This window comes from Mangifera indica, chromosome 2 (assembly GCF_011075055.1).
Source record: "Mangifera indica cultivar Alphonso chromosome 2, CATAS_Mindica_2.1, whole genome shotgun sequence".
NCBI classification, from domain to species: Eukaryota; Viridiplantae; Streptophyta; class Magnoliopsida; order Sapindales; family Anacardiaceae; genus Mangifera; species Mangifera indica.
The window spans coordinates 14,548,688-14,574,004 of NC_058138.1; the positions used below are offsets into that span (position 1 = coordinate 14,548,688).

Below are 25,317 nucleotides of genomic sequence, written 5' to 3' on the forward strand. Positions count from 1 at the left end.
CAGTCAACCTTTTCCTCTCATCATTTTCACCACAATTCTTCCATTTTTTAAAATAAATACATTATTGTAGCAATCATCTCTCATAAAATAAATAAATAAATATATAATAATATTTTATGTAATTCAAATATATAATAAAAAGATTATGAATTTATAAATAAAAAATAGTAATTTATTTTATATAATTATCCAAAACAAATTACCACTTCAAGTTGTAGTATTTTATTTTTAAAAATACAAAATTATGTATTAAAAATCATTTAATTAATATTCAAACTAAATGCATTTAATCAATTATTTTAGAAACAAAGAACAAGTCCGTTCTCTATAGTAGAGCTTATGTTGTTGTGATGTCTCCTCCAATAGCTATTGTGTTTAAATCATATATTTAAAAAAAAAAATTATTGCTCATAAAAATATTGTAATAATTAATTTTTGACCAATTAAATTGCAATTGAGCAATGTTTTGTATATCTATTTTTTAATACACAAATATATACATATATATGATATATTATTATATAATTGAATATTATTTTATCTTTAATTTAAAATTATTCAATCACTTAATAATATATATCAAATATATATTTATTTGTATATATAAAATAATACATATAATTTTATTAATTACAGGTATAAAAAAAAACCATGTTTGGACATGAAGAATCTATTTGTTCTCATGTTTGTTGTACTTTTTTTTTTAATAAATTAAAATTTCAATTTTCTAAACTACAGAGTATCATTAGTAAACAATTATCAACATGTCAAAAAATATATTTGAAAATAAAAGAAATTTGGTGTTTTGCACGTGACTTTGGTATGGGAACTTGTTGTGCAGACGTGTAGGACAATTCTCGACGTTTTCTACGCCGATTGTATCGGTTTTTTGCCATCCAATTATTTGAGAAAAGATCCGAGAGGGGAGCGGATGACGTGAATATAATAAAAAGTACCCAATAAAAGCTGAATTCTCTGGCTTGTGTTGGATGCACCAATTGGAAACGATGACGTTTTAATATCTAAATGTCAAAACGGCATTGTTCTCACCAGGAGTGAACGGGACACAGCTTCGTTACCTTTAAACAGAATTATCGATAGATTTGAACAAATCCAAAGCTTATTGGGCGTTTGATCGAGGGATAAAAGATTTTGATAATAATTATCTATTAAAAGATTTTTAAAATTATATCTTTATTAATTTTTTAACAAAAATAATGTTATTTTTAATTAATATATCAAATAATATAAAAACTTATTTTCAAATAATTATATTAAATAAAATAATATAAATATGTTTATTAATTTAAACAATACATAATAATTATTGATAAGGTTATCAATTTTATATATAAATATGTTTATCAATTTTATTAAATTGTATCAAATATAATGATAATTTATATATAATAATTGTTAATAAGGTTAAATTCGAATCGAACTCGTTCAAATGCAAGCTTGAGCTTGGCTCACACAAGCGTGAAATGTGCCAACCCTAAATGAGCTCAAGCGAGTTCAAGCCTGTAACTTTGAGTTTGAGTTATTCGTCAAATTCACAAATTAAAAATTTTAATATAAAACAATGTCGTTTTAATCAATATATATTAAAACAATACCATTTTAATAACAAATTAGTTAAAACTCAAGCTCAAATCTAGTTCAAATTGAGCTAAAACTCAAAATAAGTCGAGCTCGAACTTATTTGTAACAACCTTGCCAAACCTGAGTTTAAACTTGAGCCTCATTTTTACAAATTGAATCAAATTCAAACTCAATTTAATTCAAATTTAATCTTAATTGAGATAATATTTTAATTTTGGTAATAAAATATTTCTTAAATTAAACATTTAGCTTAAAAAAAAAAAAGTGATTCACCAGGTTCAAATTTGGGACCTAAATCAGGTCAGGTTTAGACAGAAATGTCGTTAAAAAATATGAAGTGCGACTGTGCGAACAAGTCCAAAATCAATATTCTTCAAAGGACAAGACAACTCATGCAATGACAAAATCCAAATCTAGATTTAATTCAACTCCCACTCCTTCGGTCAGCCTTATTCACGCGAATTAGTTTTCTTCTTTTTATTATAGGCCTAATGGCTTATTCCAACTCAAGGCTGGATGTAAATGTAAACTCTTGTTCATAAAGTTTCAAAATTTTAAATATTTATTATTTTTTTATTAAGATTAAAAATAAAATATTATTTAACTAAATATATTAAAAAAACTAAAATTTTCTCATATTTTTTAATTAAAAAATTAATAATTTCTTCACTAAAATTTGAAAAATTATCTTTTTCTCTTATAAAATAGTGTTTAATTTGGATAATATTTTATTACCAAAATAGATATGTTACCTTGAAGATATATTATGTAGAAGATTATTGAGTATAAATAATTACTATGTTTGATAAAATTTGATAGGTATAATAATTATTGTGTTTGGTTAAAAATAATAAAATAATACTAGTAAATTATTTTACTTGAATATTCTTGAATATAATTATTTTTAAATATTTTTTATATTATTTGTTATATTAATTAAAAATGAATTTATTTTTGTCTCAAAAAATTAATAAATAATAATAAAATTATAATAAAATCAAGATTATCTTGATAATGTTTTAATAACTAAGGTAAATGTGGTAATTAAATTATCACTTATATTACTCGTCACATCAGCATTGGTAATAAAAGAGTATCGTAATATTTTATTACTGACAAACCAAATAAGATAATGTAAGTAATAAAAGATAAATTATCAAGATAATTTTTAAATTCTTGGAACCAAATGACCCCTAAGATTTGCCTTTTTTTTTTTCTCTCCTATTTTTCGAATGCCTAGAGTCAACCAACTACTATATCAACGTTCACTTTCATCTCTTGGAAAATGATGAATCATCAATAAATCAAAAGTCGATTGACAATTTATCGATACAGATTTGTATGTCATATAGATCTGTTTAACCAATTTGTACATCAATTGACACACAGATTGATCGAACGAAGAAAACCAAACCTTGGGTTGGAATAAGTCTTTCGACCTTTATTTTATAAATGCCCTACTTCCTTAAGGCAACATCTTGAAATTACACTAATATTGTACCAATTCCAAACTTAAGGGAGATTCAAATTCGATTTAAATAAAAATGTTTTAACTTAAGTTTGACTTATATTTATGAGTTGTGGTTTAAGTTTACGACTCATTGACTGAATAAAACTATTTTACCCAATAATTGATAAAACAATATCTTTTCATAAATAAGTTATGAATTTGAATCATTAATTTGAGTTACAAATTTAAGTTATAGATTCAAACCTTGAATTCAAACCAAATTCGAACTACAAATCTAAGTTATAAATTTAAATCGAACTCGACCCTAACACCCCTAATTCAAATTTGACTCAATTAAAAAAATAAATGGACTCTTTCAACTTAAACCTGATTTAAATTTAAATTAAATCAGGCTAAACAAACTTTTAAAACCAAACTAACTTAATTTAAGTCTAATCTCATTCGTTATACAATAATCAAAAGTTATAGGAAACATAGAAGTATTTATTATTTTGCAAGGCAAACTAACATTGTTACTTACAACAAAAAAACAAACATGAGCCAATATTAGGGTCAAAATTGTCATTACCCCAACACTTACTGTTTCTCCGGAGAAGATTCAATAAATCCATGTAAGCCACTAGTTTTCTCCTTATGAATTCTCAAAAACGACAGCGGCACACGTGGACGGTTGCTTGCGTAAATGGCCAGCCATTGTCAAGGAGGTCGCTGACACTTAATTTCAAGTCTATTAAATAAAAAGCATTTTTGGTCTTTGATCAAAATCCTCGTATTATTCCTTTCTCTGAGGCCAGAGAAAGAAAACGTCAGTGAAAAGGAAAGATCGAATAAAAAAGATGGAGAGAAAAAGCAAAAGAACGATGGTGGTGCTGTTGCTTTTACTGATCATGTTTTCAGCTACTTTTCAAGAGTGTTTCTCGGATTCAATTCAGCCGCCAAGCAAGCGAAGGTCAACCCAGTCAACGCCTGGTCGTCGTTTTGGCTCCACTACTGTTTTTCCTCTTACGGGGAATGTTTATCCTCTTGGGTATGTTTGTTTATACTTTTGCAAGATTGTTTGAATGCTGTTTCCGTGAAGTTTATTGCTGATATTTGGATCTTTTTATTGGGTTGTGTTTATATTATTAAAATTTGATCTTTTCTTGGTTTGTTTTAGTGGGCTTGTTTCTAGCTTCATTTAGTATGAGTTGTTAATAGTTTTTGTTGTTACTATCTATCTTCTCTGGGATCAAGGCTTTGTTAAGTTTGAATGTCAAGTTTTTGTTTGTTGATTGATCATTAATGTTATGGGTTTTCATGAGTTTTGTATAATCTGTTTTATTGTTGGATAGTTTCCTTGTTATAATCTCCCTTACCTTTTCTGATTTGGCTGCTTGGGTTGTTTTTGGGGGAAATTTTGAGGGTTGAATTACAGGGTATTTGTTTTTCTTGACTTTATGTGCTCTCTTTCTTCTTTCTCTTTAGAAGCTTCGCTTTTTATAACAGGTCGTTGGAACAGTATTTACCCATTTCCCATAACATTTTTTGTTTTTAGTTGGTTCTTTGGAACATTATAAACCCAATTCCCATTACATTTTTAGTTGCAGTTGCTTGGCAGAAAGAGTAATTGGTTCTCATTTTTTTATATTGCCACTTATAGTTTGAATTCATTCATTAGATAATTGGGATTATTGCTACCCCTTTGCATTCAAAATTTGATCTTTACATTGGAATTTTTAAAATTTTACTTTCCTATACTATATTTTCTTTGTTCTTTCAAATTTTGGTTCTGCATTCTTAGTTTTGACTTTACAGTGACTTTTCTTATCACAACTTGTCTTACAAATATATGTTTGTTTTCAATCACCAGGTACTACTCTGTGTCTCTTAAAATAGGCAACCCACCCAAGATCTATGAGCTTGACATTGACACTGGCAGTGACCTCACTTGGGTTCAATGTGATGCACCTTGTAAAGGTTGTACTAAGGTAAATTTGTCATTAAAAAACCATAGCAAGGCTATGTTTAGCATTCAACATATTATGCTCTCATCTCATGTTTCCATAATGGTTAATGTACAGCCTCGCGATTCTCTCTACAAACCCAGTAACAACCTTGTCTTGTGTAAGGATACCCTTTGCAGTGCTGTTGACTCACCAGCAATTGTCCATTGTGAAAATCCAAATGACCAGTGTGACTATGAGGTTGAGTATGCTGATAAGGGTTCATGCCTTGGAGTGTTGGTCACTGACTACTTTCCTATGAGATTCACCAACGGTACTGTGCTTGGCCCCCGTTTAGCCTTCGGGTGGGTAATTTCATTGTTCTTTCTATTGCCAACCTCTATAATCATATTTCTGCAGATGGTTGACAACAATTTTGACTCAATATAAACTCCTGAAGTCTTTAGGCTCATAATTTTTATTCTAGACTTTGTGATTTGGTAGAGAATTCCTAGTTAATGACATTAGAAATGGATTGAGCTTGAAGCAAAAACTTTAGTTTTTAGAACTTGCTTCTTGTGATTAATTACATTTGCATCCATAAGTGCTCATTGTAAGATCTGATTTTTCTGTAGATGTGGATATGACATACATAATCCTGGTCCAAACCCTCCTTCACCTACAGCTGGGGTCCTGGGTCTCGGCAATGGTAAAGCAAGCGTTATATCACAACTGAATGCACTGGGTCTAACACGTAATGTGTTAGGACATTGTTTAAGTGGGCAAAGTGGAGGTTTTCTATTTATGGGAGATGATCTTGTTCCTTCTTCAGGCATTGTCTGGACACCAATGTCACACAATTCATTGGAGTAAGCACTCACAAGCCTCTCTCATTCTTGTTTCCTTAGTCTCATTTCTTGCACTGATATTGTCCTACTGGCCTCCTGTAATAATGTGGTTTCCATATGCTATTTCAGGAAATACTACTCATCGGGACCAGCAGAACTTCTGTACGGTGGTAAGGCTACTGGTTTAAAGGGCCTTCAAGTAATTTTTGACAGTGGCAGCTCCTACACTTACTTTAATTCCCAAGCTTACAAAACCACTGTTGACACGGTGAGAGGAGATGTAGATGACCACATTCCACTATCCTTTTTAGTTGTTAACATTATCATTTAGCAAAATTTTGGTACAGAACTAATTACTTTCAAATATCTCAGTTGAAGAAAAATTTGAAAGGAAAGCCATTAAAAGAGACAAGAGATGATCAGACCCTCCCGATTTGCTGGAAAGGTCCAAAACCTGTTAAAACTGTCAGGGATGTCAAGGACTACTTCAAGTCTTTGCAGCTAAGCTTCACAAAAAATGTCCAGCTGGATCTATCTCCCGAAGCTTATCTCATTGTTACAGTGAGCATATCTATAGAGTTGTTCTACTATGATTTTTATCAGAAACATTTTAGAAAATAAAAAAAAAATATACATAATGATCTTCTCTTTCTCAGAATCATGGGAATGTGTGCTTGGGAATTCTGAATGGTACTGAAGTAGGGCTGAAAGATTTCAACATTCTTGGGGGTAACTAACAGGCTAGAAAACTATAATTGAAGCTGCTCGTTTCTTTCATTTTCCTTTTTACAATCTAATTTCCTTTTTCACTACTTTGCTGTTCAGACATTTCTATGCAAGACAAAATGGTGATCTACGACAACGAGAAGCAGCAGATTGGATGGATTCCTTCAAATTGCAATAGGCTACCCAAGTCCTGAGCTATTCTCTATTACTTTCTTCCTTTAGTGTAATAGCAACTGGGAGTTTCTCACCAGCAATTTTTTTCCCCTCCTGTTTATTAACAGTGTAGATCGTGATTACAATGAAGGAATTCGGCATTCCTATGGAGCTGATTTCAGCGTCTTACAAGACAATTACTTGATTGCTTCTAAGATTGATGCACATGCTGACAGAAAATCTGAACTCTGATGCAAATAATCGATAGACACTTACAGCTTATACTGTTTATATATAGAGAATAGGTAACATTTAATTTAAGTCATAGATTTGATTATAAATTTCAGTCATAGATTTGATTATAAATTTCTGTCCTGCATTGTTGTAGAAATTTCTGTCCTGTATAGCATTATATCCTGAATATCTTTGCATATATTTCTACCTCAAGTTAGCTGCAGGAGTATTAATATAATACATTAATATTAGATCAACGGTTGAAAATTAATTGTCATTAATTAACGGTATAAATTTGTTTAGAGTGTAAATAAATATAAAGTTGACACGTAAAGAGTGAAATAATCATTTAACACCAAAAAAAAAATCTTCAAATAAAATAATCAATATTTTGGAATTTTCTTTTGGATTGTACTGTATTTTTTATTTCTTAATATTAAATATTTAATAACTAGTTTTTTTAAAATTTTTTAATAGAACATTGAATTAACAAAGGACTTTCAAATGAATTTAATAAAATATAAAAATAATAAACAAATGATACTCCATTATCGGAGATCTTATATGTGCATGTTTATTAAAAGATGAAGGTAATGATGTGAAAATGTATAATGAAATTTGTGTTATGGGTTAGTTACTTAATTATATCAGTAAATTATAGTAAATTGGTAAATTGAATTGATAAATTAATCTTAATTGTATGTTTAAATTTCACCTTTTATATAAAAGGTAATTTTATGCATTCAATTAAATAAAATATAAATATTAATTTATGGGTGTTTTTGCCGTTACATTATAAAATGGTAAAATTTGAAAATTGGCAAAAGACACCAACAAAAATAGATGACACTATGATAGGTGGGTATTTAGTTTTTATGAAATAAGAATTTATCCTTTTAATTAATAATAAAATTATGTGTATATATATATATATATTTATAAACAATTTGAGTACACCCATAATATATTATAATGTAATTAAATAATTTTAAATTAAAAATAAAATAATATTTAATTATATAATAATATATTATTTATATATTTAAATTATATAAAAATATATATTCATATGATTATTCTTTTCCTGTTGAGTGGGTAATAGTCTTTCGGCCTTATCCAAATACATTGACATAACATTATTCTTTCCCTGTTGAGTGGGAAATAGTCTTTCGGCCTTGTTCAAATACAATGGCTCAAACTTTTGCAACCATTGAACATATATCCTCAAAGAAGTGCACAAGCTTGAAGCAATAGCCACAATAAGTTTATAACAAAGATAAAGAGCACATGTGGCAAAAACCCATTAGCTTAAACATCACAAAAGGATAAGAAAATGAATGATGAATTCGTGATGATCCTTCAACTCTGTTATAAGAACTGAAACCCCTCAACAAAATTTCACAAACACGCTAAACAAAACCCTCAAAATTCTCTCTTTCCATTTCAACCCGAAAAATGGCATCAATGACAATGGCAGCAGCAGCTTCACTGCTTCCAAACTTGACCAAAACCCAGCTCACGTGGCGGCGGCCAAGGTGGCATCAAGAGAGGCAGAGGGGGAGAAAGTAATGAACTTGGAGATGAAGAAAAGTAAGGAAGCACAACAAAGCAACAACAGCGATGGAAGGAGAGAGATGGTGTTTGCAGCAGCAGCAGCTGCAGCGGCTGCTTCCATAAATCGCCATGGCAGCTGAGCCAAGCCCAGCGAATCAAGAAACTAAGAAAGATAAAGCTCCCAAGCGAGAAAATTTTCAATTTACTTTTCGTTGGTTAGTGTGTTAAATTGTGAAGTGTCTCGTTATTGGAGAAGTCTTGTTTATGTCTTATCTCCCACTCTTGGTTCTGTAAATTCAGTCACCCTTTCAGCTTTGACTAGTTCTTGCAAGTGAAAGTTCACCTATTTTGCCTTCTCGTTGGCTATAAGGCGTTCTGTTTAAAGCACAATGTTTAGTTTGTTTCTTTTCTATTCTTCATATTCCGTGTTCATCCAAAAAGATGATAGGAAAGATGTTTTTTTAAACTTATTTTATTTCATATATTATTTTCATAAAATGTTTTAAAAAACAAAAGCACGAAGAAAAAAAATCCCTAAAATTTAAAGTTAATCACTAAACAATTTCTCTCAATAAATAATTTACCACAACATTACAGCAAAACTGCGTCAAAGTTTTCACTTAGAACTCAATTGAGCAGAAACCAAACTGGAAAAGAAAGTAGAGCTTACAAACTTGCATAGAAGCTACCTGTGAAGAATCCCAAGAAGCTTTTGCATTCCGCAATCTACCACTACTTGTCATAAAATGTTCTCAGACTGGAAACCGAAAACAAATTGATGATCAAATACCTGAAAAAAAGATAATGAGAAAAGGAAAACATGGTACAATGTTCGGGTACAGGTTTTGTACTTATGGTAATGACAAAACAAACTCGCAAAAACTTGTAGGTTCTGTTATCAATCAATTCCCACTGTTACCAACGAGTAACTGTATGGAGAGGGAGAGGGAATGGGGGGAGGAAAGACAAATGAATTCCGTAATGGCTATCTCATTCACATTTGCCATTTTGCTGGGCGGCAACAAAATTGCGAATAACTTCAATAGCCAACTGGTGGGCAGTCTTATTCTGTAGCTTGGCAAGGTCATCCAAGGCTTCGTAGGTCTCCTTATCAGCAAAAGGTTTCAGGTTGTATCTTGATGGTGCTTTCTCTGGGCCTTCCCATTTCTCAACCAGCTCTTGGAGCTTTTCAAATCCCTGAAAACACAGTCCACATAAATGTTTGGCTGTTTTTATTATAGCACAAAATAATTAGAATGTTGTAGCTTTACGGCTTACCATGCGGTTTGTGAAGTCGCCAAATGATTCATCTTTTGTTTGCCGTTTGTGTTTCCAGTGGTAGAACAAAGGCTCAAAAACTTTTTCCAACTCTTGAACCTTAACTTTATTCATAAAGCTTCTTGCTAACGACATTTGATTGGGGGTTCCACCAAGCCATATCTGTTTTTAAAACAAACAAAATGTTCCATTAGTAATTGCATTTTGATAAAAGAGAGAAACAGAGAGTTAATTCAGTGCTTAAAATACCTGATAGCTGTTTGGACCATCACCAACCAGTCCAAGTTCCGCCATATATGGTCTTGCGCAGCCATTAGGGCAGCCTGTTACCCTTATGGCCACAGATTCATTGTACTTGAGACCAACCTAATATAAAAAAGGACATGGCTGTTAGTTCATCTTGCACTCCAATATACAAAAATAGCAATTCACCATCGATAATAAGTACTAGGCTAATTCTTCTAAACAAGAATCATAAGTTATATACCTTGTCAAATACAGCTCTAACCCGCTTGAGAATGTCCGGTATTCCTCGCTCAGCTTCAGTTATTGCAAGAGGGCAAAGTGGTAAAGCAGGGCATGCCATTGCAGTTATGTTGAGGGGGTCTACATATCTAGGAAGCTGCACACAACCATATATAACCAAACTCTAATTAGAATTATAAAGCAAACCAAAAATTGAATAATAGAAAACCCAATAAACAATGTCAAATGTTACAATTGCCCCTAAACACATGCAAGTTTCTTATTCATCCTCAAGCTTAAATTTCAGTAGAAAAGAGAGCAGCTGAAAATGAAGTCAATTATGATACATCAAGCCAATATAAATAGAAAAGGCCATAAGAAATGGAAGTACTTGTCACGCTCATATCTAAACTTCAATAATTTAAAGCATCATATCTGTTAATGCCTTATTCATGTGCAGCAAGATTCCCAGGTAATTTTAAATTAATCCAGCTCAACCATTTAAATCAGAAACTTGGAAATTATATGACTTTATCTTACATCCTTTCTCAATTAACATATGAATCATGTGTTCCAAGCTAGTAACAAAGTTGACCAAGTTCAGAGGGTTTTGGTAAGATAAGAAAATTGCATTGCATAATCAGACAATGATGTAGGCATCCAGTGCATATCAAAGAAATTTACCAGCAGACCAGCCTGAGCAAGAGTTGTGGTGATGGGACGCTTCCATGCTTTGCGAATATCACACAATATGATGTTCTGGTTTGCTGTAATACGCACATTTAAATTATACTTCTCTATTATCTCCCTCAATGTCTTTTTCATTTTTCCCGCAATACGGCCACTATCAACATGGAGTCCACAAAATAAAGCACCATCACCCTGTTCACAATACTTAAATGGTCAGAAAAGCCAAAGCAAAGAGGCAAAGGAAAATTTAATTTTAAACAAATGGAGTTGGGAGGTGATTCTGAGAAGAATAGTCTAAATTTCACTTTGCAAGAGTACCATAACATTAAAATCTAACGACAGACAAATGAAATTATGATAATATGTTTGTGCCAATAAAATAAACCTGCTCATGCCATCCCAAGTAACTTTTAAATTCCCACTCAGGAAGTTCACGGAAAGGCTCAAATTTCTTTCCATAATATTGCTCAACGACATTTCTAAACTTCTCGATTCCCCAAGAGCTGATCAAATATTTCATTCTACCATATTTACGATCATCTCTCCTTCCATGTTCTCTTTGTGTAACAACAATAGCTTTCACAGCATACAAAATGTCCTCTTTTGGCACATATCCCAAAGGTTCTCCCAGGCGAGGAAATGTGGTTTCCACTCTATGTGTTCTTCCCATTCCTCCACCAACCTGCACCAGAAGTCATAATTACAACCACAGGACAGAGAAGTAGAAATAAATTTTGTTTGAGGTCATGTCCATCTTACAAATATGTTGAATCCTTGAGGCTCTCCTTTTTCATCCGAAACAACAACAACGCCGATATCATTAGTGAGAATATCCACTGAGTTATCTGTGGGCACAGTTACAGCAATTTTGAACTTTCTTGGCAAGAACTGAGTTCCATATATGGGCTCAGGAGAATCAGGGAAATTTGTTCCATGAGAATTATCGTTGCGTGCCCTCACCACTTCAGGTGCTTCTGCTGTCATTATTTGCTCTCCATCCACCCACATATCATAGTAAAAACCTGACTGAGGTGTGAGGAGTGCAGCAATATTCTCTGCCGTTTCCTGTGCAAATAGGTAATCTTTCCTTACAAGAGGAGCAGGAGGAGCAAGCACATTCCTATTAAGATCACCACATGCTCCAAGAGTTGATCCCATGCTTCTAATTATGCTACTCATTACAGTCTTGAGGTCCTTCTTCAGAACACCGTGGAGCTGAAATGTTTGTCTGGTGGTCAAGCGAAGAGTTCCAATACCAAACTGATCAGCAAGATCATCCATGGTTAGATAGAGTTGATTTGAAACTTTTCCACAAGGATTCTTAGTTCGAAGCATGAATGAGTAAGACTTTGCACCACGCTCGTCTCTGTTATACTGTTGATAGCTCCCATGGAACTTGATTATTTGTGTAGCAGACTCATTTATATTAGGAGCATCCGTTAACAATTCCTCATTAAGTGGGTACCTTATGTAATTACTTTGCTCTTTGATTATTTCCACCTTACTACGCTTAGGTTCAGTCTCGGGCTTTACTGGCTGCAAAAAAAATAATGTTTAGTTAAAATGAAGATAAGGCTCCACAATATTGTTTTGATATTGATTGTGTCACCAAGATATTATAAAAATGATAACTATAGCAACAAAGATAATTGCTGAACTGGATTCTTTGATTAGCATGAGCTCAGATGACCCTTTCTGCTAGCGAAAATATTATAAGCAGTTCATTAGGAAATGGATAGCTTAAAAGCTTCACCACAGTTCAGGTAAAAGGAGGTGGGGACGGTCCACCCATCTCAGCCATTAGACCGCTTCCCATTCCTTCTAGGAGTTGATCCAATAGTTGATATGAGCTATTAGCATTATTTCCCTGCGATACAGCCACTCCCATACGGTATATAATCTTGGGTATTGTATAAAATGACCAAGGCCAATTATCTATCTTTATTATATGGCAATACTTTTATACATATTTCATAGTCTATGTCATGACGTCATAAAATTAGTAAATGTTATAAGTATCCCATTCCACTTTATAAAAAGGATACGCAAAATGCATTTCACAAATTCATTGTGAATTTTGAAAACGGGCCAGCCACTTCGAATGACAAGGATATATTTCACTCATTAGGCATGATTATTCTGTAACCTTGTAATATATTTGACCTGACCATCAACATCTTTGATCCGAAAAACCATTTTCAATTCAAGTTCAGCAAAAACATTCTCAAATCCTGAAAATATAAAATTCCTATGTGCGTACTCATTTCACGAAGCTATTGTTTACAAACAGTTTGGCAAAACGTCACCGTAATCTGAACATCAGTTCCCATAAAACACATAAAGCAAAAGTAATGCCATTCATTCTCATCAACCGAACACAAACTACATAACAGACTCCACTGAAAGCAAATTTCAAATTTGTTTAAAGCGCCTAATGTCAATTCTGTAATGCTCGGCTAAAGTTCATTTTAGCAAAGCATTTTTTGGATCGCAATACAATGCATTGTTTGCCTTTTTTATTTTTTTGAAAAAAAAAAGTCTCGGAACTATCACAAATTTTAGTGTTAACATTATTATTGTTAAAAAAAAAACCACACACACACACACGCACCATAAACGCTTTTAATGAAAACACTTTATGGAACGCTTTTAGTCGAAAGAGCTTTCAAACACAAAGCTATCTAAACGCTTCACATAAACACATCCCAAGCATAAGTCTTTTAAGAAAAAAATGAACAAAACATCACCGTGGAGACAGCTCTAACGAGCGAGGTAGTAGTTCTGGAGGAGTACGGGGCGGGGAAGGCACGTAAACTCTTGGAGAGAGCCAGCGACTGCGACGATTTCAATCCGGTGAAGCTCCGAATCCGGAGCTTCGAATTCGAATCACTCGGTATCACGGTGTTGGTAGCTGCTGCGACAGACGCCGTCGAAGTCATGGCTTCAGTAGAATGATAGTGAAAGCTTAATCGGCGAAAGTGCAAAACGCAGCGTTGAGGGAGTTGAGAAACAGTGAAAGAGAGAGGAGAACTAAAATCTGATGGCGATTTTTTGTTGCGTTTTGCTGAATTTGGGTGGTTATGAAGGACAGGAAAGTTAAGTTGACAGTGCGTCTTGCTAAGGTGCGCCACCCTCACGTGCCTGACACGGGCTTTGTTTGTTTGTTTGAGCTTTGGCCTCTTTGAAGACTAACGGGAGCGAGTGAACGCAAACGCCACGCGTTATTTTTTTTAATAGAATAAATTCATTTTTATATGTCAGAGTATTAAATTCATAAATAACATTTAAAAATATCAATTCAAGCCACCAAATAACTGAAAAAAAGTAGAAATTCTTAAACTAATTACAATTAAATTGTATATCCGAATAAGAAAATGGGAAAGTGAGAGCCCGTGTATGGATGCGCGTGGAAATTGACAGAGAGACATGAGGAAGTGAAACTAGATTCGCATTCTCTAACATGTTGAACCTGGACGCAATTACGTCCGCTCTTTTGGATGGGGACCGCCTTTTGCCATTAAAATATTAATTAACAATGAGGAGTGATGATTCCCTGTGGCGGATTCTATGATAAGAAATACACTTCCTTAAATGGCTGGCGGCTAGCTATTTGAGCATTTTATCACTGCATCCTTATTTTAATATATTATGTATATTTATTTTAAATATATAAATAAATATATATTTATATATATTATTATACGATTAAATATTATTTTATTTTTAATTTAAAATTATTTAATCATATAATAAGATATAATTTAAAATAAATATACATAATTTTATTATTTTAATTATATTTTATTTTATATATATAAAAACTTACAAAAAAAAATACATTTTATATTGATATTATATTACTTGTATGATATATTATCGTATTTTTAAATTTTTTTAACAATAAAAAAAATACCATTCTTTTAGAAATCAACAAATAAGTGTTATTATATAAAAAGGACATAAAACTCAATCTACGTTGTGTTCTTTTTTTTCCAAATAGAAAACATCTAAATCTCACATGGGTGACCCCGTAAAAAAAAAAATCTTGAATGATAGATTTTTCTTATTATTACTTAGCTAATTTTATATTAGAATTTTTTTTTTTCTCTATCCTCAGCACCACCTTGTTTTCCCACCTTTTATCTTTATCACCAAATTTCACCTCTATCATCACCATTACTTTCTCCATTTACATCTTTACCTCAACATCTTTGTTGTTGCAACCATCACCATCTCCATCACAATTGCAATCTTCTTCGTCATTTTCTTTCTGTCACTAACAACAATTTTGATTTGACTTATCAAATATTGTTGACAAACGACAACTTTTTGGATGGATTAAAGATTAGTGTGCTTTATAAGAATTAAAATTATAAAAGATTAGGATTGAAATTGCATAAGATTTTGATGAATTTGATGTGGTAAGAAACTGGAGTGTAGAAGACTTTAGGTGAGCTTGGTCAAAGAGGGTTTTTTTTTAATAAATATTTTTAGTGAGATTATTGTTTGATACCCATAATATTATTTTTTTCAAATATAATTAGGTTTTGGGTAATAATTGTGATTGATATATTCAATGGGTGGAGTGGAAAAGTTTTAGTCACCCTTTGTTGAAAAATGATTAGAAGTGCATTTTTTTAGACTTGTTATATGCAATAACCATTGCTTCTAATAAAATATAAAGTTTTCAAACACATTTGTTAGTTATTTAGGACAAATATTATAGAGATTCGATAACAAAATATACAAGAAATTAAAGAATAAGTAAATAAAAGATTCGTAATGGTTCGGATTTCATAAATGATATCCTATATTCAATGTAAAGGATATATTCTAATCAAATATACAAGAATACTTAAAATATTAAACAAATCGATACAGAGAAATACTCAAACACAACGAAAATTGCAAAAAACCCGAGAGATTCACACACACTAACAGAGCAAAATAAAGAAACAGTCAATAGAATTCTCTCGACTAAATAACTCTGGGTTTATATATTCAAGGTCATTTAATATGTAAATAGAAAAATATTAGTATGCCCTTGTCATGGTAAATCATCACAATTCTGCTCTTCACTTCAGAAGTAGACAGGCAAATCCCACAACAATAAAAATTGAAAGAGAAGTTGAGTCTTACATTTTAATTGTATTTATGTCTCATGGTTGAACGAGGGAAAACAAAAGAGATGGCTAGGTATAGGACTTACACAACAACAAATATGTAAGATAGAATGCTGGTAAACTCAATCACCTGGAAGCCAAACAGATTTATATATGTATGAGAACATGACAATAACAGAAAAAAGGAGAAATAATTCTTTCCTTTATCCTAGTAATCCAGCATGGAGATTCCTGATTACCCAAGAAACTTACACATTATAATTAAGACCAAATGTCTGTTTTCATGCATTTCTAATTCTGATAATTGTTGATGAGATTTTTTATCACCAACTTAAGTACACAATTTCAAGTCTTGCACTACTTATTAACGTAAGAAGTTTGTACAAAAATATAAGGAACTGAAACACATGAAGAAGAATCAAATCCAGTTTCCCTTTGTTTACTATAGCAGGAAAATAAGAAGATAATCATAAAAATATAAGTTCAGGCAGAAACTGAAAACTAGTTCATGAATGGACTTTGAAATCCATGATTTAGAGTTAAATCCAGTTTCTCTGTAAAAGGATTTGCCAGAAAACCAAAGTTGCCAAAAGTTGGAGAAAATGATAATCCATTTTCAGAAAAATCCCATAAACAGAACCAAACAACTTAAAAACAATAGCAGTTGCAACTTTTCAATGTAAAAACTTGATCTTATCAGGAAAGGTCAAAATGATAAAACATTGGGAACAATCCAGCCACTTAATAACATCCTTCTGAAATTGAGAAAATTAAACCTATCCTTTTGGGGTAAGTTATGGAGACCTACTCTGTTGCTTTAAACTGTAAGAATTCCTACCAAGGTTTGTTTCCTTTGGTGGTTAGTTGCTCTTTGTCTTCCCTCCTTTCACTGCTTTCTTGCTGGCTGACTTCATCTCTTGCTTGCTTGCTTCTTCAGGTTGATGCTTCTCTGATTTCAGGTCCTCCGGCAGAAGATCAGCGTTTCCTTCTTCTGGATTCTTTGGCAAATGCAACTTGCTGACCGCAATGCAGGCAATTTCAGTGGTGAGGCTGAGAGCTGACTTCATCTGGGTTTGCTGCATATCAACATCTGTGGCTACTTGAGCACTGATTTCTTTGATTGCTTCCTCAACTTTTTCTGTCGGAGGCAGATCCTTTGTCTTGTCTTTATTGGTACGAAAGCTCAGCATGGAACTTATTACAGCATCTTCTGAAGCTATTATGTTCTGTGGTTCCACCTGCTTTTTTTCATCCTCCATATCTCCATTCACATTACCATCTTCCAAACTTTCTTTGTTATTCCCAGCAACAAGAGCCAATATGGTAATTTGACCCTGAGCAGACTTTTCACCAACTTCTTCAAGAGATTTGGTCTTCTGATTGTCTGTTGGATGATCAACTTCCATAGCTTTTTCAATGTTGATATCAGCTTCTAACTTGATCTTCTTGACTTTTTCTGCTGGAGGCAGATCCTTTGTCTTGTCTTTAATGGTATGAAAGCTCAGCATGGAACTTATTACAGCATCTTCTGAAGCCGTTATGTTCTCTGGCTCCACCGGCTCTTTTTCATCCTCCATATCTCCATTCACATTACCATCTTCCAAATTTTCTTTGTTCTTCCCAGCAGCAAGAGCCAATACAGTGATTTGACCCTCAGCATACTTTTCAGCAACTTCTTCAAGACATTTAGTCTTCTGATTACCTGTTAGATGATCAACTTCCATAGCTTTTTCAATGATGATATCAGCATCCGACTTGCACTTCATGACTTCACCACCTGTGTTCACATCAACCTTCATCTTTGCATCCACTTTCTCCATTTCTGGAGCCGAATCCCACTTAGCTTTGGTACTTTTCCTTTGCAATCTTGAGCTCCCACTTTTGCCCACCTTCTTCGACACATTTTCCATCTTTGACTCTAGAGTCTTCATCACTTCTTGAGATTTGACATTCAACGCTGAACTCTCAATCAATTCTTTAGAATCTTCAACCTTAAATGCTGCCTCTGGCAACATAAGTGGACTCACCGCATTAGCATCCAGTCCCCTACCTTTCTTTTTGGAACTGGAATCAGCTTTCAAGTTGAAACCCTCATTTGGCAAAATTTCAAGCTCAAACCGCTCCATCCTTAGATTCAACAACTCCTTGTCACCATCATCATACACAACACTGTGCAGCCCCTTCTCGGCATTGAAAGCTTTGATGTGCCCAGTAAACCATTTCCGAGACTCCGGCCAATAAACCTTGATTCTTTTCCCAACAATTCTGTGAACATCATTCTCACCCAAATCCACCATCCGGAAAATGGGCACCTGTCTTGGACGAAGCCTTGGTGAACTTCTATCATGCAAATGCAATGACAAATAAGCTAGAATCATTTCTCCGTCCGCACCCCTCTTCCGCCTCAGAGTTATACAGTTCTCATCAATGTTCATCACAGATTTTGTTTCTCTGCCTTCTTCTTCCTTCTTAGACCAGCCAGAATTGTTTTCCTTTGCCAATGGCTGCTCTACCTTAGAAGCAGAGTTTGGATTTGTGTCTGCCACCACTTCTCCACCAATTATCTGCATCCCATCTCCCCCATCTCCTGACTTACTTGGTTTTGCCCTGATCTCTCGATTATGCCGCCCACCAGCTAACTTCCTAGCTATTTCATCTTTCATAGCCCTTATTGTCATATCATCACCGGCAGCAATTTCTTTTGACATGCTTTCACCTCTCTTTTCCTTCAAAGTTACAGATCTGGATCTGCTTCTGTACACATTCACTGCCATCTCCTAATCAACAATAAGTACCAAATGAAACACAAATCATGCAAAATAATAGAATACTTAGAAGAATATACCAAAAAAAAAGCAAGCCTTCATAACTCAGCCTAGAACAAAATCTTAAAAGCACAATATTTAATAAAGCCAGCATTTTCAGTTCAAGATCACAGAAATCATACAAAATCTAGAAATATGAATTCCCTATACACCATATTTCAAGATCCCTAAAGGCAAAGCCATGTAACTCTGCCAGAAACTTAGAACCTTTTAAGAAGGTTAAAACAAACCTAGTTTGACCAGAGCAAAGTCTGGAGAATATGATTTACTTCACCACATCAATTAATTCTCACTCTCAAACTGGTCATCAGATAGAAAAGCCATATGATGGGCTGGATCTGATCTTGAAAAGGTACATTACAAAAGCACTAGGGACGCTAGACTCGATTACTGCAGCACAATAAATGTTATGCAAGGATATCTGGAACAAAGAAGGGAACTATAATCTATGCAAACTCTTTATAATATCCATATTTTGGAATATATCAACAATAAAAAATTCATCAATCCAATGCTATAAGTTTGGCACAGAAGTTAACGATGAGAATGGCAGAGTTATTTTTACCACACTAGTGCAAGGGAGAATGATTAGCAAATGCTTTATCTGATTGATTCATGAAAAAAGATTTATATTTTTAAACAAAGAAGAGTAGAATCGGAGAACTTTGTAAAACATGAGCAATCTAGACAAAACTTTAAATCCTGATACTCCAAGTACAAAATTAGCAAAAACAAACCACCACAATCCCATAAATCACAGTATTAATCTTTGCTGCATGAGAACACCCACATTAACCAAAGTAGTCAAGAAATTTTACAAAACTTGGAAAAGAAAACCAGATTCAATGGAAAACTCAAAAATCAGCAGAATCTAATGATTTCCCACCCAATGCCCTTTTATCTTCCAAAATGCCAGAAAAACTAATCACCCAAATTGATCAGAGGAAAATACAGTCAATTGTCAAATCACATTCAAATCGCAAGCTGTTAATCAACTTATCCTGCCCAACCCCATCATATAGACTGTTCCATTCATATTTGAGTGTGCAAGTGAATTTCAATTCATGAGTTTTGGAACTGTTTGGCAGTCACTGTACTGGGGTACAACTAAGGCGCAACAAATGCAAGAAAAGCATTTCGGAACCACAACAAACAGCCAAAAGAGTATTAAAAAAAAAAAAAATCCAATGCAACAAACGACAGCCATTATCAATTAGAGATCATTCTGCCTGTTTGGTGTAAAAACCTGTGATGTGATGAAACAAAAACATTACAGAACACACGAAATTTGACCTGACTAACAAAAGGGAGCTATATCAAACATACTGAAGACTACAACTTCATGCGTGTTCAAAGACTTGGTTAAATTTCTGTAACCATGTGGCCAGATACGAAACCCAATAATCCTTTCATGAAGAAATTGGTTGGTTAGATCAAGACCACAAAATTGAAAAAAAAAAAAAACAACCTTAATTTTGATACTTCAAACCCCAATTCAACAAAACTGAAGACAGTAAACTCGAAGAATCAAACCCTAGATATCAGTCAGCAAAAAATTAAAGAAACCAGACACTGAAGAGGAGCCCAGATACCTTAAAGATGAAAACTTGAATGCCGATGTGAATAGAACCCCTTCACCAACCCAAGAAGTGATTAAATTTTCTTCAAATTGTACAATGGTACAGCACATTTGACCAGAAAATCATGAATGTGAAGAATCAATTCAAAACACAAGATATGAAAGCATTGGAGAGAGATTCAAAAACCAAAACGACAAAGTAAATGCTGATGTCAGAACGCAAAAGTGCTCTTCTTGAAAACCTCAAAAAGCCACATGCAACCCAAAATTGACAAGACACATCACAAACAGATCATGATCAAATCAAATAAACCAAAAACTCAAACAGAAACCAAAACAATCGGCCTTCATAGATCACCAATTCATCACAAATTCAAGACTATAACCAGCATTCAACCCCACAAACATCTTTACTTTGCGAAAAAGGAAATCTAAACACAACGAAGAACAAAAAAGGGAAAAAAAATCTAACCTTTAAAGGTAGCAAGCCCTAATCCTGCAAGAAAATACCACACGTTAAGAAACCCAATTCAACAACACTACGAACTACATTCAACCCAGAAAAATAAAAACTTTAGCTAATCAAAACTTCAAAACAACTAAACTTGATTGGTAGCAGCCAAAAAGGGGCATCAACCCTGCAAGAAAACAAGAAAATTTACAAACCCGAGAAAGGAAAATAGACTCTGTTGAAAATTTGAACTAGAATGAGGCAAACAAAGCACTGAAACCGGAGAAACCGTACATGTACAGTGAAAGACAATACTCGGTAAGCAATTTATAGGCAGAAGAAGACAAACCACAGTGCGTGCAAAGCCTTGTGCCAGAGGAGATTTGACAGTGCGCTTTGCGAGTTCTGAGTTGGGTTTTTAATAGGTGCAGTAAGTGTGTAGTGTGCAGCGTAGTTACCAAGTATGGCCAGAAGATAAACGCCATGTCAGCATGGAATAGTGGCCGGAAGGTTTCTGGAAAGCGACACGTCAGAGCTGAGTCAGAGACTTGTGTTATTGAACTTCAACAACCTTAATTTAGGCTCAACACCCTGTTTAGGAATAGAGATTTAACACTACCTGTATGTATGAACAAGAAATGAACACATAATCTACTAATCTGCAGAGAAAATCAATGAGCTACAAATATTCTTATTTATATATGAGTGACTTATCTTTTCCCACACAAGGCTTGACTTAAAAACAGTTTTCTATCAACTGAATAAATCAATCATTCCTTTAGTTACCCTATTGCAAAAATACCAAATTGATAATTAAAGACCGAATTTAGAAATATACTTGCCAAAACCTTTGTCTGTCTCTACTTCTTCTCCCTTTCTCTTCTTCCCCTCTCTGTTAATTTATCTTTCACTTTCTTCGTTAGTTCAATAATTTTTATCCCTTTTTATTGACATTTTAGACTCCTCCCTCTATCATCTTACCTTAAGACAAAGTCAAAATTAAAACAAAAGAAAGCTAGATTAAGGAGGGAAGCTGAGCAAATGAAACACGGCAAAAGTGTAGCTGTTGGTGGCAATGGCCATGGGCACCATCCAACAACATATACAAATAAAAATAGCTAGCATCCATTATAGCACCAACAAAACCAAAACCAAAAGCAAAACACTACAAAAACAAATGAAACATGACTAGCTATAGATTTCGGAACGGCGTTGTCCACAGAGGCTAGATCGACTACACTGGACGGGGCCATCTTGATCCTGCCACGAAAGAAAAAGGAGAAGTATTTTTCTTTCGCGATCTGGCCAAATCTCGGCCCGGCAGCGCCCAGGCGGCGATTGGCCATATCGCCAAAGAAATAGGACAAGCAAAAGATAGAGAAAGAAGGCAGGAGACGAAGAAGAAAGTGAAGGACGATAGAAAGCTAACATCCAAGGATACTTTAGGCATTAGACAAAATTTAGGTCAAATCTTAATGGAACAACATCTACACCAAAATATCCCCACTGATTTTAAATATTTAAGAAACATACTCATAAATATCATCAATTTTAAATATTTAATCGTATATTAAAATAATAAATATTATAAATTAATAATAAAATAATATTAATTACATTATCAAATATTATTTAAATACTGAAACTGGAAACTTAAAAATATTGTACGTATCATTATATCATTGAAGTATTTATTTGAATAAATATCATATTTCTTCATCATAAATAGATATGTGAAATAATCAATAAAAATACGTAAACAATTTTTATTGAGAATTATTTTATCTTTAATTTTTAATTATTACTTAGACATAATATTACCCGTAAAACAATAGATATGCATTCAAAGTTATATTTTCAATATTCTATTTGTTTAGGCAATTCATTATTCACATGATTTAGAACATAAAATATATTAATTTGCATGAAAATATTGCCGTAAATATGCTATTACATAGTTTCACAAAGCTATTCAAAAGTGTTTATATAAAGTTTTAGAATTTAAAATTGAGGATAATACATGTCTTATGTGTTTCCACTGTATAAAGAATAAAGGGTCGTTTGGTTTAAGGGATTGAAAAATTATTTTTGATAATTTATCTTTTTTTATTTGTAATATTTTGTTTAGTTTATAAATAATAAAAAATTTTAGTAATTTTTTATTATTAATGGTAATATGACAGCTAATATAATAGTTATCTATTACCAATAATGATGTGACAACCATATATTTATTTATTAATTTTTTGATAATAAAAATAATCCAATTTTTAATTAATATAACAAATAATATAAAAAAAATTTTTAAATAATTATACTTAAGGGTATTTAAGTAAAATAATATATTTGTATTTTTTTATTGTCTATAGTCAAACACAGTAATTATTTATAGTTACTCATTTTTATTAAATTTTTATTAAATTTTATCAAATATAGTAATAATTTATATTTAATAACCCTAATCATGAAAACCAAACTTTTGAATTGATTCGAAATGACCTATCACTTTAACTTATAAAAAAAAAAAAAAATTGTGTTGCTCTCTAGCCCCCATTGTCCAATGGCATGGAAGGCCCAAAAGCAATTTTTTTTTTTTTAATTTTACAAGCTACAGTGTGGATTATGTTAGGTTGACCTACAAACTTGATTTTTAGACCTAGACACAATCTACAAGTCTGACCTGATCTGTAATTTCACAATCCTACGATGTGTAATAGTAATTTCAAATGGCTTAAACTCAAGAAAATGCCCACAAAATTTCAAAAAGAGTCAATCACATTTTTCCACCAAAGGTTTGGCCTAATAACACTTTTCTATCCCTAGTTAGCATAACTAACACTTTGCCACATAAAATCAAACTTTGTTTTAAAATAAAACAAAGGTATAAGGGCAAATTTGTAAATTGGTCATCTATTAATTTTGAAAAGAAATAAAAAAACATAGTTTTTATCATGCCCAAACATTTTAAACATCACAATTTAACTCTTAAAAAGTTTGAAAACATACAAATCAATATTTAAAATTTTTTCAAACCCCTATATATTTTAAAATTACTATATGATCCTAGTAGTTGTAATATGATATTTACATCTATAATTTGTCATATTTTATTCAATTTTTTAAGGTTTTAATTGTCATTTTTTAAACTATTGAGACAAAGTAATATGTCAAAAATTTTTAAAGATCCTTAAACTCTTTTTGAATTTTTAATAACCCCGTAAAATTTTTCAAAAAGACTCTTAATATTTAAAAAATTGCAATTTACTTTCATGATGTACGATTATATGATAAATATACTTTTATTGATAGAAAGAGAGGAAGAAGGGTAAATGTGAAAGGAAAAGTAAATAAAAGACTACTTATATAATTTAGATATTTACAAAAATATATTTAATTTTTGTTAATTTATAATTATATGATAATTTTAAAAAATACAATAATAGAGATAAAAAAATAGTAATTTTACTTTTTAATATTATTGTTTTATCAAAGAAGTTTATTTTTGATAGAAAATTGTTTTTTATGTTTGATTTTGAGAGAAAAAAATATTATTTGTACCTATTAGGGGGTGAAAAAGTTTTAAGGCCAAACCATAGGTGAAAAAATGTAATTTACTCTTTCAAAAATGATTAGACATCATCCAAGTTTGAGGTATAGGTTAAAAACAAACACTTTTACGTTCCTCGATAATCAAAAATTAAAATTTACAAAGTTGTAAAAATCTTTGTTGCAAAGTATATATGAACATAAAGAGACGTTTGATTTAGGTAATGTTTTATTACTAAAATAGAAAAATTACCTTGAAGATAAATTACTTAGAAGATTATTGAGTATAAATAATTACTATGTTTGATAAAATTTGATAGGTATAAATAATTATTGTGTTTGGTTAAAGGTAATAAAAGATTACTAGTAAATTATTTTACTTAAATGCAATTGAATATAATTATTTTTAAATATTTTTATATTATTTGTCATATTAATTAAAAATAAAATTATTTTTATTTCAAAAAATTAATAAATAATAATATAATTATAATAAAATCAATATTACTTTGGTAATCTTTAAATACCTAAGGTGAAAATGGTAATCAGATTATCACTTATATTACCTGTCATGTCAGTATTGATAATAAAAGATTATTATAATATTTTATTATTGATAAACCAAACAAAGGAATAAAAAATAGATTATCAAGATAACCTTTAAAAACTGAAACCAAACGACATCTAAGGGTACTTTGGTAATTTAAATTATGCCGGCGAGAAATATGTTTAGTTCTAGAGATACTAATTTTCAAAGCACCGCAACTATAAACTAATGTTCCACAAGTAATTCTAGAAAGTTAAAACTACCTACATTTATCATCAAACACTTATTTGAGTATTAATAATG

At 32.1% G+C, this 25,317-nt stretch overlaps 3 protein-coding genes across 15 annotated transcripts; 1 reads left to right on the top strand and 2 right to left on the bottom strand.

Moving 5' to 3' along the window:
* Positions 1 to 3,732: 3,732 nt before the first annotated feature.
* Positions 3,733 to 7,179, top strand: LOC123198104 (aspartic proteinase Asp1-like). 2 transcript variants are annotated; one of them, XM_044612691.1, is made up of 9 exons: positions 3,733 to 4,100; positions 4,923 to 5,040; positions 5,134 to 5,360; positions 5,631 to 5,864; positions 5,973 to 6,111; positions 6,216 to 6,404; positions 6,500 to 6,572; positions 6,669 to 6,756; positions 6,851 to 7,179. In XM_044612691.1, exons 1-9 carry the CDS (start codon positions 3,910 to 3,912, stop codon positions 6,972 to 6,974), a joined length of 1,383 nt encoding a protein of 460 aa, XP_044468626.1. In that variant the 5' UTR covers positions 3,733 to 3,909; the 3' UTR covers positions 6,975 to 7,179. The 2 variants fall into 2 exon arrangements, with proteins under 2 accessions (XP_044468626.1, XP_044468637.1); XM_044612702.1 differs by having other exon boundaries at positions 3,734 to 4,100; positions 6,669 to 7,179.
* A 1,878-nt stretch (positions 7,180 to 9,057) lies between these two features.
* Positions 9,058 to 14,018, bottom strand: LOC123208336 (sulfite reductase [ferredoxin], chloroplastic-like). Its single transcript, XM_044625789.1, has 9 exons — positions 13,691 to 14,018; positions 11,703 to 12,479; positions 11,329 to 11,625; positions 10,938 to 11,135; positions 10,276 to 10,410; positions 10,038 to 10,154; positions 9,789 to 9,950; positions 9,509 to 9,707; positions 9,058 to 9,300 (listed from the first exon to the last, which is right to left on the bottom strand). The coding sequence occupies exons 1-9, from the start codon at positions 13,880 to 13,882 to the stop codon at positions 9,293 to 9,295; spliced, it is 2,085 nt and encodes a 694-aa protein (XP_044481724.1). The 5' UTR covers positions 13,883 to 14,018; the 3' UTR covers positions 9,058 to 9,292.
* Positions 14,019 to 16,659: 2,641 nt separating this feature from the next.
* LOC123207429 lies at positions 16,660 to 22,372 on the bottom strand. 12 transcript variants are annotated; one of them, XM_044624853.1, is made up of 4 exons: positions 21,271 to 22,372; positions 21,076 to 21,108; positions 20,943 to 20,966; positions 16,660 to 18,843 (listed from the first exon to the last, which is right to left on the bottom strand). In XM_044624853.1, the coding sequence occupies exon 4, from the start codon at positions 18,838 to 18,840 to the stop codon at positions 16,927 to 16,929; it is 1,914 nt and encodes a 637-aa protein (XP_044480788.1). In that variant the 5' UTR covers positions 18,841 to 18,843; positions 20,943 to 20,966; positions 21,076 to 21,108; positions 21,271 to 22,372; the 3' UTR covers positions 16,660 to 16,926. The 12 variants fall into 12 exon arrangements, with proteins under 12 accessions (XP_044480788.1, XP_044480841.1, XP_044480782.1 ...); XM_044624906.1 differs by having other exon boundaries at positions 16,660 to 18,848; XM_044624847.1 differs by having other exon boundaries at positions 21,216 to 22,372.
* Between the last annotated feature and the right edge of the window lie 2,945 nt (positions 22,373 to 25,317).